This window comes from Melanerpes formicivorus, unplaced genomic scaffold, assembly GCF_026170545.1.
Source record: "Melanerpes formicivorus ecotype bairdi unplaced genomic scaffold, bMelFor1.0.p_v2 SCAF_7, whole genome shotgun sequence".
NCBI classification, from domain to species: domain Eukaryota; kingdom Metazoa; phylum Chordata; class Aves; order Piciformes; family Picidae; genus Melanerpes; species Melanerpes formicivorus.
Window position 1 is genome coordinate 21328211 of NW_027142359.1, and position 18908 is coordinate 21347118.

An 18908-nucleotide genomic window follows, 5' to 3' on the forward strand; every position below is an offset into this window, starting at 1 on the left:
GGATGCTGACACAGTGTGTCTTTTAAGGAGCTGTGTAAAACTGTAAGATCCAAGGCAGAGTGGGGAACTGACAGACGTAATGAACAACTGGAAGAGTCACAAAAGCACCATATCTAAGCAGGGCTCTTGGGTAGCCCTCCAGGAAAAAGGGTTTCCCCAAGCAGAAACGTGGATTCAATATTTCTTTTAAGAAGCACATCAGCAGGCATGAGAATGCAGTTTGGGATGTTTCATGGCAGGCCAGCAGAACACATTTTGCCAAAAGCCCTCTGCTGTGAGGCCAGGCTGAGAGAGCTGGGGAGCCTGGAGAAGAGAAGGCTCCCAGAAGACCTTCTTGTGGCCTTTCAGTGCTTATAGGGGCCAGTTAGAAAGCTGGGGACAGACTTTATCAGGGCCTGGGACAGGACAAGGGGCAATAAGTTTAATCTAAGAGGGTGAGATTTAGACTGAATGGAAGGAAGAATTGTATCACAATGAGAGTCCTGAGACACTGGAGCAGGTTGCCCAGTGGAGCTGTGGATGCCCCATCCCAGGAAGTGTTGAAGGTCAGGTTGAATGGGGGAGGTTGAGCAAACTGGATGAGTGAATGGTGTCCCTGTCTATGGCAGGGAGGTGGAACTATATGACCATTAAAGGTCCTTTCAAATCCAAATCACTGTGAGTCTGTGATTTAGCAGGGTAAAAAAAAAACGGTCTGAAATACTCCTTCTTTCATTTTATGCTTTGGGCATAAATTATGAACATGTCTCAGTGTACCTGATGGGACATACTTGGCCACAGAGTTAAGCTGTCAGTTTTGAGGATGAGCAAACAGAGCAAGTGCCTGAGAGGTTAGAGCAGGGTGCAGGGATGAAGCTCAGTGAAGGTATGGTAGCTGCCAGGAAGGACTTGCCCCTTGGCTTCTGTTAAAGACCCTCATAAAACTAGAGCCCAGAGCCCTAAACCTAAATCCTCCTATAAATGGGAAGAGCCCTCACAGTCTTAACTTTTACAGCTGACATACTGAAAGTCCTTTCATTGTAAATGATCTTATAATGTGGTATTTAATCCATGTTTTGTTTTGAAATAGCTGTTCCACCAGAGCAGTCTTACAAGATGCACCTAATGATTTACCTGTTAATTTCTGCTCTTTTTGCTGAGCAGCCCTTTTCCCCCCAGTGCCACCCCTCCTTGCAGTCAGAACTGCTATGACTTTCAGATTATAAACCTTACCAAAAAATTGCAGATGATAACAGGTATTTGTTGACTTGGTGATTAGCAGCTCAAACATGTAGCCACTTGATAAACAGACCTCCAAAACTAGGTCAGGTAAACAACAGAGCTTTGGTCACCCTGGAGTCTCTACCCAACAACCTGCATTATATTCTGTAACTCTCTGAAAAGCTTCCTTATTTTTGCAGGAATGTGACAGAAACGTTTACCTCTCCCTTACAATGACTTCAGGCTTCTTGGTGAATAAAAGCCAGTTCTGACCATTGTGGGACCTTTTAAAAATGAGTTTGATGAAAGAATGAACCCCTTGACCCCACACAGTTCCCTTGCCTTGGGTGCACCAGAAGAGATGACCCATCAAAAGAAACAGCCCTGTTTTAGCTACCTGTTGGAGCATCTCAACCACATCTCTGACCCTGCTGGGAAGGACTAAGTGACAAAAATGAAGCACAGCTTTGCTGAATGGTGATTTTACCCCCACCCCTCTACTGTGAATTTCTCTGCAATTACATCTGCAGCACTTGATTTTCCCTCTTGAAAGGAGGCTGAATTATACTGTCACTTCATTACTGAAGTTTTCAGACGTGAAGCTGCGCACAACGCACTTGGTATGCAGCAAGTTGAAGTTAATAAGTGCCCTGAAGGCATGGCACAAAGAACAGCATTTCCACTATTGTTCAGCAGCAAAGATTTATCACCTCTGAGTTAAAAACCCAATGCACAGCTCCATGTAATCTGTTATTTCCAATCCAATTAGTGATTAAAAGGTAAGGGTGATTTAGATAAGAAATGAGTGACTAATATCAATAAGCAGCTCTGTTGCAGGAGTTTGATTATTTTGTGGCGTATCTAAGGCTGACTGCTCTCAGCCCTATGGGCACAGAGTCATAGAAACACAGATCCCAGCATGGTGGCAGTTGGAAGGGACCTCTGGAGATCATCCAGCCCACCCCCCACAGCCAAAGCAGGGTCACCTAGGACAGGTCACACAGGAACGCATCCAGGTGCCTCTTGAAAGTCGCTAGAAAAGGAGACTCCACAACCTCTCTGGGTAGCCTGCTCCAGGGCCCCAGCACCCTCACTCCAAATAATTTTTAACTCATGTGGGGTGGAACTACCTGTGGTCCATTTTGTGTCTGCTGCCACTCATCGTACCACACACCACCAATGAAAAGAGCCTGGCTCCTTCTTCTTGACGTCTGCCCTTCAGATATCTACAAACATTAATAAGAGCCCCTCTCAGGCTGCTCTTCTCCAGCCTAAACAGCCCCAGGTGTCTCAGCCCTTCCTCACCAGACAGATGGCCCAATCCTTTCATAATCTTTGTGGATCTCTGTTGCAGTCTCTCTGCTATTTCCCTGTCCCTCCTGAACTGGGGAGCCCAGAAATGGACACAACATCCCAGCTACAAAAGAACCCTCATTTTAAGAAATACTGTTAACTGTTTTAAATGGAGGAAATTCCTAATCCTGGGCAAAATAGCTGCTAACTTAATCCAAGAGCTAGCAAAAACTGCCCTGTGGTGCAGTGTGCTCTTGTGGCCTTCTGTCCTGGGGTGCATTAAGAAGAGTTTGACTAGCAGGTCCAGTGAGGTTCTCCTCCCCATATACTCTGCCCTAGTGAGGCCACACCTAGAGCATTGCATCCAGTTCTGGGCTCCCCAGTTCAAGTGACAGGGAACTACTGGAGAGAGTCCAGTGGAGGCTACAAAACACCTGAAGTATCTCTGTGAGGAAGAAAGGCTGAGAGACCTGGGCCTGTTCAGCCTGGAGAAGAGCAGCCTGAGACGGGATCTGATCAATGCTCAGCAAGAGCTACAGGGCAGGGAGGAAGAGGATGGGGCCAGACTCTTTTCAGTGGTGCCCAGTGACAGGACAAAGGACAACAGGCACAAACTGGGACCCAGGAGGAAAAAATTCTTTGCTGGAGCCCTGGAGGAGGCTGCCCAGAGAGGCTGTGGAACCTCCTTATCTGGAGAGATTCCAAACCCAGTGGGCCACTGTGATCCTGGGCAACCTGCCTTAGCAGGGGGGCTGGACTTGAGGATCTCCAGAGGTCCCTTCCAACCCCCACCATGCTGGGATTCTGTGGGGACTCAGCCAATAGTATTTAGGAACACTGGTATAGTTATACGTTTGTTCCTGAGTGAGTTGCACAGAAAGCTGAGAAATAACACAGTACAGTACCTCTACAGGTCATGGCAAGATGCATCTCTCACATTTTTAAGTCCTGCATCTTTGCTGTGCAAAGGAGAGGATGCTGCAGGGATGCTGGTGCAAGCACTGACCAGCTGTCTCGGGACACAGGTGACCTTACCTGCTTTATTTAAACTGAGCATGGCTTTAGGGCTGCTGGACCCACCAATTTGTTTTCACTAGGCAATGACTGAGAACCTCATAGATGCTGCTTAATCCTGTGCTTATTTGTATTGTGCTTTAAAAAATAATAAAAGCTGAACTTACTTTGCTCTGGGTTGATGTACTAATCCTGGGACTTCTTTATTAGATTTAAGTCTTACATTAGAACTGGCACTTTTTTCCTGAAACACACAAAAAAGACAGACAAGAGAGATACCATCAGTATTTATGAAGCACACAAAGTGTGACAGGCATTTGTCATCACGGTGTCACACTCCTGGGGGTTCAGGCTCTGCCACTTGTTCAAGTGAATGAAAAAAAGCTCATCAGAGAAGAAATTAAAGGCAACACCATTGATGCAATGACCAATTTTGATTGATGCAATGGGCAATTTTTAATGTCACAGGCTCAGTGGCCTGGGGGATTGCCACTAGGTGAAATCCATCTGGGACTGGAGATCAAACACTGTGCTGGCTAATAAATCTCCAGTGGTCCATGGAAAATGAGGTGTGTAGCTGTGGATTCACTGCTTGTCTCTGTAACAACACCAGTTGACACCTTCAATGGAATAAGGCAAAGCACAGAAAAGGCAGAGCCTCAGAGTCACAACAGGCCTGAAGGTTTGCTCAGAACAGAGGTGAGAAACATCAGCACCATGTGGAAAACAGTATGTGGGAGAAAGCATGGATTAGATGTGCAAGTGAGAAGAGCAGCAACAGCAGGCTTGACTTGTTCAGCTAGAAAATTTGACACAAAGGGCCTAAGGAAGCAAATCAGAATGTGTTTATAGGGAAGAACATGACCATGTCCTCCATGGAGAACCACAGCCATTAAAAATATCTTTAAAACCGGGTGGGGAAGGAAAAGAGTGCAATTGAGAGCCAGCATTTCAAGGTAATGTCTTGTCCTCATGCCAAAGGCAACTGTAAACCAAAACATAGTGCACACACATCTCTTGTATGCAAAAACCTTGAGAAGGAGACATCTCCTTCCAGCTTTCCCCAGCACTGTGTGTTATGGAAAGCTGCTGGTGCAGATGGGAGAGAGCTGAGTCAAACCTTACAGCTCACCTGCTCCACAAACCCATCTGAACTTCTCAGGGACCTCATGCCAGTGACAATTTAAGGAACTTGCACCCAAGAATCAGTGCTCTTGTGGGTAATTTTGGTGATTCTGTTTTGTCTTCTTTAGCCTTTGGATGTCTGAGTGATTTTTAAGAGAGCTACTAGATCACTGAATTAAAGAGGAAAGCAAAGGAGGCTGTCTAGCAGTTAATATTTTAATGAATAATTCTATAAGGGCTGGAAGCATCAAATGCCTCAGCCTATTTAACACTGTTTAATGCATAACTTCCAGTCCTCCTGAAGAGAAAACGGTGTCTTGCATCAAAATAAGTGAGAGAGAAACAGGCCTTTCTTCCAAGCCTTAACAAACACCTCCCTACGTTACACTCCACCAGCCACTGCCTGCCCATCATGATAAAGCAGAAGACAAAACCACTTGCTTTCAGAACATCTTCTAATTCTAACAGTGTTAGCTGGGGATGAATGTGGTCATGCCAAGTCCATGGTCATACAGCTCATCTGAGTTAATGTATGACTCATACAACAGTCAAGCAAGCTCACAGATGTCAAGCAAAAGAAAAGGAGAGCGACAGGCCTCATGGAGAAGACGTCAAAACCAGAAGTCTGCTAAATCCCAGCCTCTTAACAAGGTAAGCCTTGATCCTCAAATCTGCTACACCAGTTCATTTCTCACAACACAGAGGTAGAAACTGGGAATGGTCTGCACTGCACATTTTGGATGGTCCATAGCCAGGCATGTTCTGCAGCCATAACACCTCCTACCCACCTACCACAACACAAGATGAGTTTGGGGCTACCGTCTGTCTCTGCATACCATCACGCAGGAGGCACAGACCATTCCCCACCAAAACACTACTGCAAATCCATTGCCTCAGTTGAAAGGAAAGGGAAGCTCTCATCTACAGCTTCTGTGTCAGGAAAGGGGATGTTACATGATTGTGCAAACCTGTCTTTCGTACCTCTGCTTGCAGTTTGGTGTCAGGGATGCTCTACTGGTAGCTGTAAATACAGCACAAATCCAAGCCTAAAGAAACTTCCATCCCTTAGGAATAAATGGAAAGAAACAGGGAAACATATTGAAGAGAGAGACAAGAGGTACTGGAGACAGTCCAGTAGGGGCTACAAAGATGCTGAGGGCACTGGAGCATCTCTGTGAGGAGGAAAGGCTGTTTAGCCTGGAGAAGAGCAGACTGAGAAGGGATCTGATCAATGCTTAGCAAGAGATAAAGTGCCGGTCAAGAGGATGGGACCAGACTCTTTTCAGTGGTGCTCAGTGACAGGACAAGGGGCAATGGGCACAAACTGGAGGCCAGGAGGTTCCACCTAAACATAAGGAAAAAATTTTTCCCTGTGAGGGTGCTGCAGCCCTGGAGCAGGCTGCCCAGTGAGGTTGCAGAGCCTCCTTCACTAGAGAGATTCCAAACCCACTTGGACATTGTGATCCTGGGCAAGCTGCTGTGGGTGACGACCCTGTTTAGCAGGGTGGTTGGACTAAGTAATCCCCAGAGGTCTCTTGCAGACCTCACCATGTTAGGATTCTCTGTGTGGGTACCAGCACAGTATTCAGAATATTGACTGACTCACCCAGGAAGATGGAAATCCATTTCCAGTTTACTTGATTGCAAGATCTTAAAATTTACTTTTCCCCCTCCTATTTCTTCTGATACTTAACATACCTCCACTACCCATTACTTACAATTCTTCTGTTTACCCAGACTGTGCCACCTTCTCCATCTGCTGCTCAGCAGGAACACACAGAAAAAAGAGGAGCTAGGAGAAAAATAAACCCCAAGTGGGTCTCACACTGGCTCATTGCTTTGTTTACAGCTATTATTTACAGCAGTGAGACTTCATTACACTGACCAAAATATTGGCTTTGATAAAAATAAAGACTCAAAAATTATTCTTCTGATACAAATGTATAAAGGGTTCCCCCTCCCCCCACCCATCACTTACTGATTCATCAGAAATTAATAGTTTGGACTCTAATATTGAGCTTACAGAGAAACCCAAGATGCTCTGACATAGTCAGATTGCTCTTGCAGGCTGATTTGACTTTAGCTGAGGGTCACTGCTGTCAATCTAACCTTCCTCCTTCGTTTAACATTAGATTAAGTTACAGTGCCTCAGCAGAAACCTCAACTCATTTTAGAGTCCTAATTTGTTGCAAAGAGAAATTAAGATGCAAAAGCTTGTTTTTAATCCTGTTCTGCTCATCAGGAGTATTTCAGGAGGTGCACTAAATGATGCCTTATACCACAAGATCCACAGGAAAGCCTCCAGGGTGCTGTGCTCGAGTAGCAGCATTAGGTAGTCTACAGCAAAAAGGTGGAGAGTGGACACTTTACTCCCCGTTATTTTGCCATTAATCATTATCAAGGTAAAGCTGTCATCCAATCAAGGTGATTTCACTTGATAGATGTGTTAATTACTGTTAATTCCTCCATAAAGGATGTACAGCATTCAGAATTTCAGGGCATTAACAGATGGCAGTGACTCTGCTGCCAGATGCTATTAACACAGCAACAGCCACTACTGCCATTATAATTAAATACCCGTCAACATTTCCCTTGCTGCTTCCCCTCTTCCAAACCCATTTCTAGAGACATGTGAACTTTGTTTGAAGCATTTTGCTTTGCTTCATCAGATTGCCACAGATGGACTCAGGTAAGCTGTGGGAAGTCCTTCTTCCCAACTATTTTAACACTTATGGCTTGCTAGAGAAGGGCTGTTCTTTCTGAGATGATTCTGTAACTGCTAACATATTTTATGAAAGACTATATATATTTCTTGAGCCAACAATGTGCCTCTGTGGCCAAGAAGGAAATGGCATCCTGGGGTGCAACACGAAGAGTGTGGCCAGCATGTTGAGGGAGGTTCTCCCCCCCTCTATTCTGCCCTAGCGAGGCCTCATGTGGAGTACTGGGTCCAGCTCGGGACTCCCCAGTTCAAGGACAGGGAACTGCTTGAGAGGGTATAGCAAAGGGCTATGAAGATGATGGGGGGACTGAAACATCTGTCTTATGAAGAAAGACTGAGAGACTTGGGGATGTTTAGCCTAGAGAAGATCTTCTCAGTGCTAATCAACAGCTAAAGGGCAGAGGGCAAGAGGATGGGGAAAGACTCTTTTCAGTGGTGCCCAGTGACAAGACAAGAGGTAATGGGCCTAAAATTGAAAATAGGATGTTCCAGCTAAACAGGAGGAGGAAGTTATTTACTTGGAGGGTGGTAGAGCACTGGAACAGGCTGTCCAGAGAGGTGGCAGAGTCTCCTTCTCTGGAGTCATTCAAAACCCGCCTGGACGCCATCTTGTGCAACCTGCTCTAGGTGAACCCACTCTGGCTGGGAGGCTGGAATCGATGACCACCAGAGGTCCCTTCCAACCCCTGCTGTTCTGTGATTCTGTGATTTTATGATTTTATGCATTTTTAATTGACTAAATTATCCAGGAAGAAATCAAAGGTGATAGAAAAACTCTACTACCTAATCTAATGGCTGCTTTTCATTAACTTACTGTCACGTTTTGACCTTTTAATAACAAGTAAATATACAATCAAATGGGAGGAAAAAACCCAAAAACTAAAAAAGTCAAACTTAGTGTAATTTTCATCTTCTTAGTTGCAAGGCTCTTTTTTTGTTTGATTTGAAAGCAGCTGAACTATCCATCTTGTGTCCTGGAGGCACCAGTGTTTGAAGGTGCACGCTTGCCCAAATCAGTATAATTTTTGAGAGGAATTTGTCTCTGTAGATTTGTTACTAAAATATACTGAAGTTGACAGGAACACCAAAAGTCTCTCCAGACACTGATCATGCTTTACACAATATTGGTAGTTTATAGCTATCCAAAGATTTATCAAATCATATTCCTGCACTATATCAAGAGGACACTTTTTCTCCAAAGGAGCCCACAGTGCCTTTCCCTCTGCTTTCTGGAGTCACGTAATTCATCAGCAAATTCATTAAGGGGAAGGAAGGATTTATTTTCTTTTTCTACCATAAACTACTTTTAAAAATAATTGTATTTGAAACAAAGGAAACCAAATGCATCAGTTAGAAGCACCAGGAAAGATGAAATGTACAGTCACTGCGTGCCAGCCCAGCACTTTTACCTCCCTCAGTTATGAGGGACCAGCCTCAGGTAATAACATTTTCCATGAACTGTCTTGATGCATCAGGGTGAAAAAGGAAGAAGTACTGACCCATGAGATTTGACTCGAGTTTTCTTGCTTTATACATACATGAGAGCCTCTTTCTTCTTTCTCTAGCTACCTGGAGGCAAAACCACCTGAAAAATGTTATTTAGGGTAACTCCATAATGAAGGGGCAAATCAAGCATTGAAAAATCTCAGATGTTGGGCACAGAAGATTATTTTTAGATTCAAGTTCATCAGAGGAATGATATAACCATGGCCCAAAGGGCTGGAAGCCCTCTGCTGTGAGGGCAGGCTGAGAGAATTGGGGTTGCTCAGCCTGGAGAAAAGAAGGTCCCAGGAAGATCTTCTTGTGGCCTTTCAGTGCTTAATGGGGTCAGTAAGAAAGGCAGGGACAGAGTTTTTATGAGGGCCTATTGAGATAGGACAAGGAGTGATAGTTTTAAATTAAAAGAGCAAGATTTATACTAGAGATGAGGAAGACATTTTTGACACTGAGGGTGGTGAGAAACTGGCCCAAGTTGCCCAGAGAGGTGGTAGATCCTCCATGCCTGGAACCATTCCAGGTCAGGTTGTTTGAGGCAGATCTACTTGAAGATGTCCCTGCAGACTGCAAGCAGATTGAACTAGAGGACCTTTAAAGGTCCCTTCCAATCCAAACCAGTTTGTGATTCTAGACATCAGGGGTTTTCTTGTTCCTCTGGCCTCCATGGTACAGGTTAAGAAAATTATCATCACAGACCTAAACAAAGCCAAAACATTTGTATCCATAGCACTGCATGAAGTTTCTTTTCAAATGGGAAATGACCTTACTTCTACAACAGGAATCACATTGTCCATGTAATAAAACTCTATGCTTCACAGAAAATGGGAACAACAAGCAGAAAGCAGAGGAAGAGACACATCTGCAAGATTTCCAGTGGGGAACAATTAGCAAAATGGAACTGAGAAACATACTCTCTACAAACAACTTTGCAAAAGGCTGAAAACTGTCCATCACAGTTATACACACCAGGAATTAAGGTGACAAGGGACTGCTTCAGAGCATGAAGAACACTTGCTTACATCAAAAGATATCCAGAAATACTGCAAATAAAATGCCATGGGCTGAAAGCAGACCTGCTCTTCAACTCTCATTAATATACCAGATCTTTAATGGCTTTGGTACATCAGAGTGAATGAAAAATTGATGGAAGAAAGGTAAAAACTGTATTACTGAAAACTTACAAAACTAGACTGACTCTTGAGGGAACTTCAGTGGTTTCAGGGCACTTGGCACCAAAAGGCACACCTGACTTTGCTCTTTTGCAGGTATGTTGCTCTCCTGGATGGTACTGGGTAACACAACCTGGCTCAAAAATGGCCTTTCTGCTTATTAAGCCCATGTCATCAATTATTCTCCCTCTTGCTCAACAAGCTTTCACAAAATAGTAAACCTAGGTATTACTCCTGCTCTCAAGCTTTTCATGTGTGTCTCCTGAAGGCAGTTTTCCACCAATGGAAAGAGCTGGCAGTAAGAACGAAGCCAGGGGATGGCAGGAAGCCTGAAAAACATTTTACAGCTGGGAATAAATGGTGTAGACAGTCTTGAGAGGAACTTGGTGTAGCAGGTAGCCATTTGTTTTCTGCTTTAGTGAGCAAAATTTTTTGCAGAGCTTCTTATTGGGATGCTTTTGAAGAGCTTTATGCTTTTCAAACACATATGAGAGAAGATTAATCTAGAGAAGGAGATGTGCCCTGCTTTTGTGGCTTTTTTTGTGGTTTTCTAAAGGCAAAACTGGGCTTTTTCAGGTTGTGTTTGGCTCACCCTTTGTAAAGTCAGTTCCCTGAGAGATGCCTCCACATCATGCACACACAAGTGAAGCCTCCTGAGATCTTCCTGCACTGTCAAAATCAGCTAAGACTGAGGACTTTTCATGTGCACATGTGTTACCTCGCTGCCTTAATGTTATGCTCTGGGTTGCATTTTAGGCTGGGCTCATTGAAGTCATGGTGACCATCAAAGAGCCACTTTGAGGAGGTGTTAAAAACAACACTTAGTTCTCTCTGTCTGCAAAACAACATGGTGATGGTGTCTCCTCTTGTAGAGTCTGCACTTATTCTACCTTTCATCTGCAAATTGCAAGTTTGAGTGGAGTAGGTTTACTACACACTTATTACATCCAGGCAGTTGCATAGAGTGCACTGAGACCCCCCTACATGTCAGCACAAGGACAGTGTCCCCTCAACCCTTGTCCCTTCCCCAGTGTCCCTTCAGAGGGAATTTTGCAGGATACACACAAGACACTTTTCCCCTCTTGTTCAAACCTGAGATTTACAAAGGATCATCCCTAGTCCTGTCTCAACAGGCCCTGATAAAAAAATCTGTCCCCACCTTTCTGATTGGCCCCTTAAAGCACTGAATGGCCACCAGAAGCTCTCCCTGGAGCTTTCTCTTCTCCAGGCTGAATAACTCTCAGCCTGGCCTCACAGCAGAGGGCTTCCAGCTCTCCCATCAGTGCTGTCGCCTCCTCTGGTCCTGCTCCACCAGGTTCATGTTTCTGCTGTGCTGAGGACTCCAGAGCTGGCCCCAGCACTGCAGGTGGGGTCTCAGCAGAGTGGAGCAGAGGGGCAGAATCTCCTTCCTCCACCTGCGGCCCATGCTGCTGGGGACGAGGCCCAGGATACCTTCACCTTACCTCCTGCACCACCTGCTGCCAAACCCACCGTTCACAGGCAGGGGAGGATATGGAAAATATTCAAAATGAGCTCTTTTTTTTTCCAGAAAGCAGGAGAGTTTCCAGGAGAGTCAAGTGCCAGCTGACTTCAGCTGCTGTGCACCAGTCCCAGCAGTGCCATGGCCACATGAGAGATCAGCCTTGGGATGTAGGTTCTGTCCCCTTGCGAGAGACTGGCCATAGAAAAGGAGGCCTTGTACCCCATGACAGACCAGGCTTCCCAAGGATGAGTCCTTCACTCACCCACTCCTTGATTAGAATGTGAAATAGCATTGTGAAACTCTATGTGATTAGTTTCCTGAAAGCTTCACATGATGGTATCAAGGACCACAAAAGGGAAGGACTTCAAAATATGATCTAATCACACCACCTGAGGGCACGTCTCCAAACCACTTCAACAGAGTTGTGTCTAACCTGTTCCAAACTCCTATCCTGCAGGTCTTCTCAACAGCCTTTCTTTCATGTTGCCACCTCCCTGAAAGTTCAAACATTTATCCTACTGCCCAGCTTAAATCCTTGCCTGATGTCTTCTTGCATCTCTCAGTGGTCATGGAGAAAAACTGATTGTCACGCCTTTCTAAGCCACCTTTTATGTCCTGGGTGACTTGCCTTGCCTCCTGTATTTTTAGGCTAAACAAATCAATTCCTTCCATCTTCAGTTACAGCTGACGTTTGCTAAACCTCTTCTTGTCACTCCCCTCTGGGCTCTTTACCATCTGCCTGCATCTTTCCACTAGTGCACGTTTCCAGTATTGGCCACAGTATTTAAAGCCTGGCTGCAGCATGTGTATTGCTATATTTAAGAGCAAGAGAAGTTCCTGTTTCCAGTGTGGTGTCTCAAACCAGTCATCTTAACCCAGTGCATTCAGAGATGGCATTTCTCTGCCTGCAGCAGCCCTAGCTGAGACTCATCAGCAAATGGATGGAAGCTGCACGTGGCTCTGTCAACTATTTTTACTGTTGAGGTTTCCCTAAAAAAGGAAAGCAGGTCAGATCACTTATTTGGGGATGAGAGAGCCTAACTCCATCAAAAACAGGGACAGGTCTATAGAACTCAGTTCAAGAAAGACAGGGAACTGCCTGAATGAATCCAGTGCAGGGCCACAAAGATGATGAAGGGAGTGGAACATCTCCCCTGTGAGGAAAGGCTAAAGGACCTGGATCTCCTTAGCTTGGAGGAGCCTGAGGGGTGACCTCATTCCTGTTTATAAAGATATGAAGGGCAGTGTCAGGAGGATGGAGACAGGCTCTGCTCATCGATGTCCAGTGATAGGAGAAGGGGCAACAGGCACAAGCTGGAGCAGAGGAGGTTCAATGTGAACAGAAGGAAAAGTTTTTTCACTGTGAGGGTGACAGAGCCCTGGAACAGGCTGCCTAGAAAGGTTGTGGAGCTTCCCTCTCTGGAGAACTTCAAAACCAGCCTGGATGTGTTCCTATGTAACCTTCTCTAGGTGATCCTGCTCTGTCAGAAGGGTTGGACTCGATCTGTCAAGGTCCCTTCCAAACCCTAACATTCTGTGATTCTGTGAATCATCTAACTGTTGAGTTTGGAAGTGACCTTTGAGATCAAGCCCAACTGCTCACCTAGAGCTCACAATCCCACCACTACTGCTAAACTACTGCCCCTAACCATGGCCCTAAGCAAATCTAGTTCAAATCCACTTCAAGGCTCCCTGACTTCTGTGAGCCCTCCCTGAATGTCCTTATTTTGTTACTGTAAATCATGGTTTGTGCTGAAATATCATTAAATTTTATTTACCACATCTACAGGGGACATCTATAAACTGTGCATTCATACTTCAAAATTCCATGGTAAATAAATGCTGAAGAAGAAATAAGCTGAGCTCAGCTTCTGTAATTGGTACAAAAAATGTGTGGTGCACTAGACAAGATCTGTCTCAAGCCTAAAAGCTGGTGGTGATGTCTGACTTCAGGTCATATTTCACAAAACAATTATTTGGTGCTAACAATCATCAGGAAGTCAAATACCTGCATGTTCCATGACTCAACAGTCCAGCAGATCTTAAAATCAACAACAATCACATGCAACAAGTAAAATAGGTCTTTCAGAATTATCTCCATTTTGCCATTTCTCATCAAAATCAGCTTTCACATCTACAAGTTCATAGCTTCATGGATTCATAGAATCATTCAGGTTGGAAGGGACCTTAAAGACCAACTAATTCTAACCTCCCCTGGTATTGACAGGGACACCTCCAGGGAGTGCCCACAACCTCCCTGGGCAACCTGTTCCTGTCTTTCACCACCCTGGTTGATTCAATGGTTGATTTCCAGCCATGTGCAGACGCCAAGCGGCAACACTTTCTCTCCAAGTCAGGTGAGAGCAATGATAAGCACCTCTGAAGTTTAACAGAGCTGTCCCCTGACAGTAATGTCCAGAGAATAATGGGCTGGCATGTTACTACCAAGAGGTGCAGCACTGCCAGACACAAAAGCTTTCTGCCTGAGTCAGAACTGTACTCTGCTGCATGTTCATGGGCAGAGTACTTACAACAAGGAGAAAGCCACAGTTTAGTATGGAAACACTGCCTCATTTTTCACTGCAGTCTTGTAGTATCAGCATTCGATCACTTCCCTACACTTAATTTTGTTGAATCTCAATGTGATAATGAGGACTTTAATGCAAACCATATACCACATCAATGACCCTAACAGTAAGAATAGATTGTACTAAAAGACACCAAAGCCGCATAATCCCTCTGCCTTTTGATAATGCTACACAGCAGCTGCAGTGGCCAAGAATCTTCCCTGATCGCCAGTAAGAACATGAACAAAATCTGTATTGAAATCAAAATTGGTGAGCTGTGATTAAGATTTCTCACTTGTTCCAGCTCTGGCGAAACCAAGAGCAGCAGGGTGCTCTGCAGATCCTGTGTCTATGTTCAACCACAGACCATGTTAGGCCACTTGTTCTGTCCAAACTTTCAACTTTTGAATAACCCATAGCAGAGAGCCATGATATTTCATACACATACAATGGCTTGGGATTGGAAAGGACCTTAAAGATCATGTAGTTCCAACCCCCCTGCCATAGGCAGGGACACCTCCCACTAGACCAGGCTGCTCAAGGCCTCATCCAACCTGGCCTTGAACACCTCCAGGGAAAGGTCATCCTCAACCTCCTCAAGCAACCTGTTCCAGTGTCTCACCACCCTCACTGTAAAGGGCTTCTTCCTAATCTCCAGTCTAAATCTGCCCTCCTCCAGCTTTGCTCCATTCCCTCTCATCCTATCACTACAAGCCCTTGTAAAAAGTTCCTCCCCAGCTTTCTTGTAGCCCCTTTCAGGTACTGAAAGGCTGCTCTAAGGTCTCCCCAGAGCCTTATCTTCCTCAGGTTGAACAGAGCCAACTCTCACAGCCTGTCCCTATAAGGGAGGTGCTCCAGCCCTCTGATTATCTTTGTGGCCTCCTCCAGACTCACTCTATCAGCTCCATGTCCCTCATATATTTGGGACACCATATCTGGATGAAGTCCTACAGGTGGGGTCTCAGCAGAGCAGAGGGTCAGAATCCCCTCCCTGTCCTGCTGCTCTCACTGTGTTGGTTGCAGCCCAGCACACAGCTGCTTTCTGGGCTGCCAGCAACCATTGCTGGCTCATGGTGAGTTTTTCATCAACTGACAACCCTAAGTCCTTCTCCACCAGACTGCTCTTAAGCCACTCCTCACCCAGCCTGCATTCGTGCTTGGGATTGCCCCGACCCAGGTGTAGGCCTTGTTGAACTTCATGAGACTGGCTTGGGCCCACCTCTGAAGCCTAAGTGCCTTTGGAAGCCATCCCTTCCCTCCAGCATGTCAGCTGGGCCACACAGTTTGGTGTCACCACAACTTGCTGAGGGTGCCCCAATGCCACTGCTCATGTTACTGCCAAAGATCTTAAACAGCACTGGTCCCAGTACCAACCCCTGAGGGACACCATTTGTCACTGGTCTCCATTTGGACATTGACCCACTGACCACAAGTCTCTGAGTGTGGCCATCCAGCCAATTCCTCATCCAGAGAGTGGTCCATGCTCCAGTACATAAAGGGTGGCTACCAAGAAGATGGAGACATCCTTTATACAAGGAGTCCCACGGAAAAGACAAGGGGTGATGGATACAAGTTTATCTTGGGGAGATTCTGGTGGGACTCCAGAAGAAAATGTTTTCCCATGAGAACAATCAGACATTGGAATCATCTCCCAAGGGAAGCAGTGCATCCCCCTGCACCGGTCAGGTTTAAGATTCAGCTTGACAGGGTGCTGGGCCAGCTCATTTCAACTAGACTATTACCTAGAAGGGTGGACGAGATGATCCACAGGGTCCCTCCCAAACTGGCATTTTATGACTCTGTTATATTGCTGTTCTTTCCTTGGCCTTTCTCTGACCCACAATTTGTAAACAGGTAAAAACAGACTAGAGACCTAGCAAGACCTAGAGCATCAAGATCTAACAAGGATCATACTTGACCTTCAATCAACCCCATCAGGAACAAACATAACTTCTACAAAGACAACTGGAAACACCATGCTTGGTGCTTAGCAGACAAATCTGACAATGTTTACACCCAAAACTTCTCAACCTCAAGGACTGCAACAGTAGTTTTGAAACAGAGGCATGAGCTGTTTATATGGATGACTTTTCCCCATGTCCAGTGAAATCCAGAACTGCTCCCATTCCCTGACTCTTCATGAAAAGCACAGCCTTCCACATTGCTGAGACTATGGGATGTGATGAAGAACATCCCTGAAGAATTGTGTGCTTAAAGTCATTGTTAAAAGTTTTCTTTACTTTTAAACCTAGGCACACTTTGCTCCTGGATCTGCAAAGAACTTAAAGGCCTGTTTCATCTCATGGAGGTTCCTAAATCTCCCTTAAGGTCCCATTTCATCTCATAGACATGCCTAAACCCCATTAAGAGCCTGTTTCATGGTTGGACTTGATGATCCTAAAGGTCTTTTTCAACTGAAATTACTTGATGATTCATCCCATGGAGGCTCCTGAATCGCTCTCAGGTCAGTGGTGCATATGCCCATAATGCTGCCTCTTTTGAATCACAATCTGTACAACTCTTCCAGCAGATGACCATGTGTTGGAGACTAACTTTGCAGCTATGAAACAACAAAGCCAAATTACTTTATACTAGAAGGCCTCTTTGGAATGCTGCTATATATGTATAAAACATCTGCATAAGGCACACAGGGGAGACAGGCAACATGGCATCATGTTGGCATGCTGGCATCATGGAGGCCAGCTCACAAAGTCCTTTGCCATATGCAGACAGAATTGATAAAGTAACCTTCATCAGAGAAGGAAGGGTGAAGAGCACAAGATGGGGACACATTTCATGATGTTTAACCTTCACCTTAAACAACAGCAATCAACTGAGGGTAATGAGCAGAAGGAAATATACTTCTTTTAGCCAAGGCTACTCTACTTGGTGTTTCCAGATGAAACATGGGCAGTCACACCACCCCAAATTTGCAGCTATAAATAAGTGGGTAGTAACACTGCACCATGCTATTCATGTTCTAGGATCATGAAAGCCTGTTACTATGTATAGGGCTTGCTCCTTTGCCTTGGTGAATGTGACGGCCTTGCCATGCACTGCTTACAGGTGTATTTTCCTCAAGCCTGTGGGCTCCTGTGTCCACGGGGTCTCTTCTCTAACCCATCTATGGACTTTTTCTCCTACCAAGTGAGGTATCTGTGACTACACCCTTTTCAGACTGAGATGGTGCACATAATTTTCCCCCAGTCACTCACTTCTAAAAGGGCATGTTAAGCAACTTGCTAAGCAGTCAGCGGGTGCAGAGAATGCTCAGGATGCTGTCAAGCCTCATCTGGGAAGACAAACACTTGGATGATTAGGTGGTCTCCTCCTAATCCTCAGAGTTTAGTTTAAGCTTCAAATTCCTGGAGCTTAAGATCTCTTTCAATTAATATTAGCCACACTGTTGTGAGCTTGTTGTGAGGGTGCTTTTGGCCTCTCAGATTCCCCAAGGAACCACAGAATCATTAAGGTTGGAAAAGACCTCTATGAGATCAGACTTGATGTGGCCCTGGGCACCTTGATCTAGTTGGAGCTGTCCCTGCTCACTACAGGGGGGTTGGACAAGATGACCTTTGAGGGTACCTTCCAACCCAGTCTAATCTGTGAATCTGTGGAATCATCAAGTCCAACCGTCAACCCAACACCACCATGCCTACCAAACCTGATGTCCCAGAGTCTAGATGTTTTTCAAACACCTCCAAAGATGATGACTCCATCACTACCCTGGGCAGCAAAGGACCCTGGGAGTTAAACAGCCACCTCCAAGGACATCAGGCATATGCTCTCCTAGACCAATCAGAAACATTAACAATATATGCTCAGAGAAAAATTGTCAATATTGCAGGGCATTTATTTATCTCTTGGTAGGTCCTTCATTAAGAGTGCCATTTCACTGTCATTTTATGGCCATTTGATTGACATCTGCCACTGAAAGGGTCCCTGCCCTGCACTTTTGGTATGTTCTTCTGCCCAGATTAGGACTTGTCTGGCCCTGTAAGGAGTCCTGTTAACTCACTGCTCTGCCTGAAAAGAAAACTTAAAAGTCTTTTTTCCATGCTTAATCTGTATCAACTGGCTCAAATGTCTGTCCAGTCCACCAAGAGCCCAAGCACCAGGGAGAAGGCATGGCTGGGGGAAACCTTGCCTCTCTATTGGTTTCATCACAAAGCTCACCTCTTCGGAAAGTTGCACATCATTAGCTGTTCTCCTGTTCCCACTCCTACCTTTTCAGCCTTTAGTTGCTTATGCACAAATGCTGCTGTGAGCAGGGACACTGATGTCCCTATTGTAGTTGACTCATGGCTTTACTTTCTCCTTGCTTTTTCTCCTACCTTTGAGGCACCTTTGCAAAGACTTTAATAGATGCAACTTGTGTCTTCACACGATTATAAACATTGCCCAGTGACACAGCTTCAAAGAACATTCCAGAGGAGTAATCAGAGATATGTCAGGAGTAAGTCCTACATCCCAAACATGCAGTGCTACGGGCTGGGGTCAGAGTGGCTGGAGAGTGGCCAGGCAGAGAGGGACCTGGGGGTACTGGTTGATGGTAGGCTGAACATGAGCCTGCAGTGTGCCCAGGCAGCCAAGAGGGCAAATGGCATCCTGACTTGCATCAGGAACAGTGCGGCCAGCAGGAACAGGGAGGACATTCTGCCCCTGTACACTGCACTGGTTAGGCCACACCTTGAGTACTGTGTCCAGTTCTGGGCCCCTCAGTTTAGGAAGGATGTTGACTTGCTGGAATGTGTCCAGAGAAGGGCAACAAAGTTGGTGAGGGCCTTGGAACACAAGTCCTATGAAGAGAGACTGAGAGAGCTGGCGTTGCTTAGCCT

General features: G+C 45.4%; 1 protein-coding gene across 1 annotated transcript in view; it reads right to left on the reverse strand.

Annotated features, from left to right (window-relative positions):
- CUNH1orf21 (chromosome unknown C1orf21 homolog) overlaps positions 1–18908 on the reverse strand; it is a 139871-nt gene that overhangs the window by 12071 nt on the left and 108892 nt on the right. Inside the window, exon 4 of the mRNA XM_068141332.1 lies at positions 3675–3751. Within this exon, the coding sequence (XP_067997433.1) occupies positions 3675–3751 (77 nt within the window). The remainder of the gene's footprint in view (positions 1–3674; positions 3752–18908) is intronic.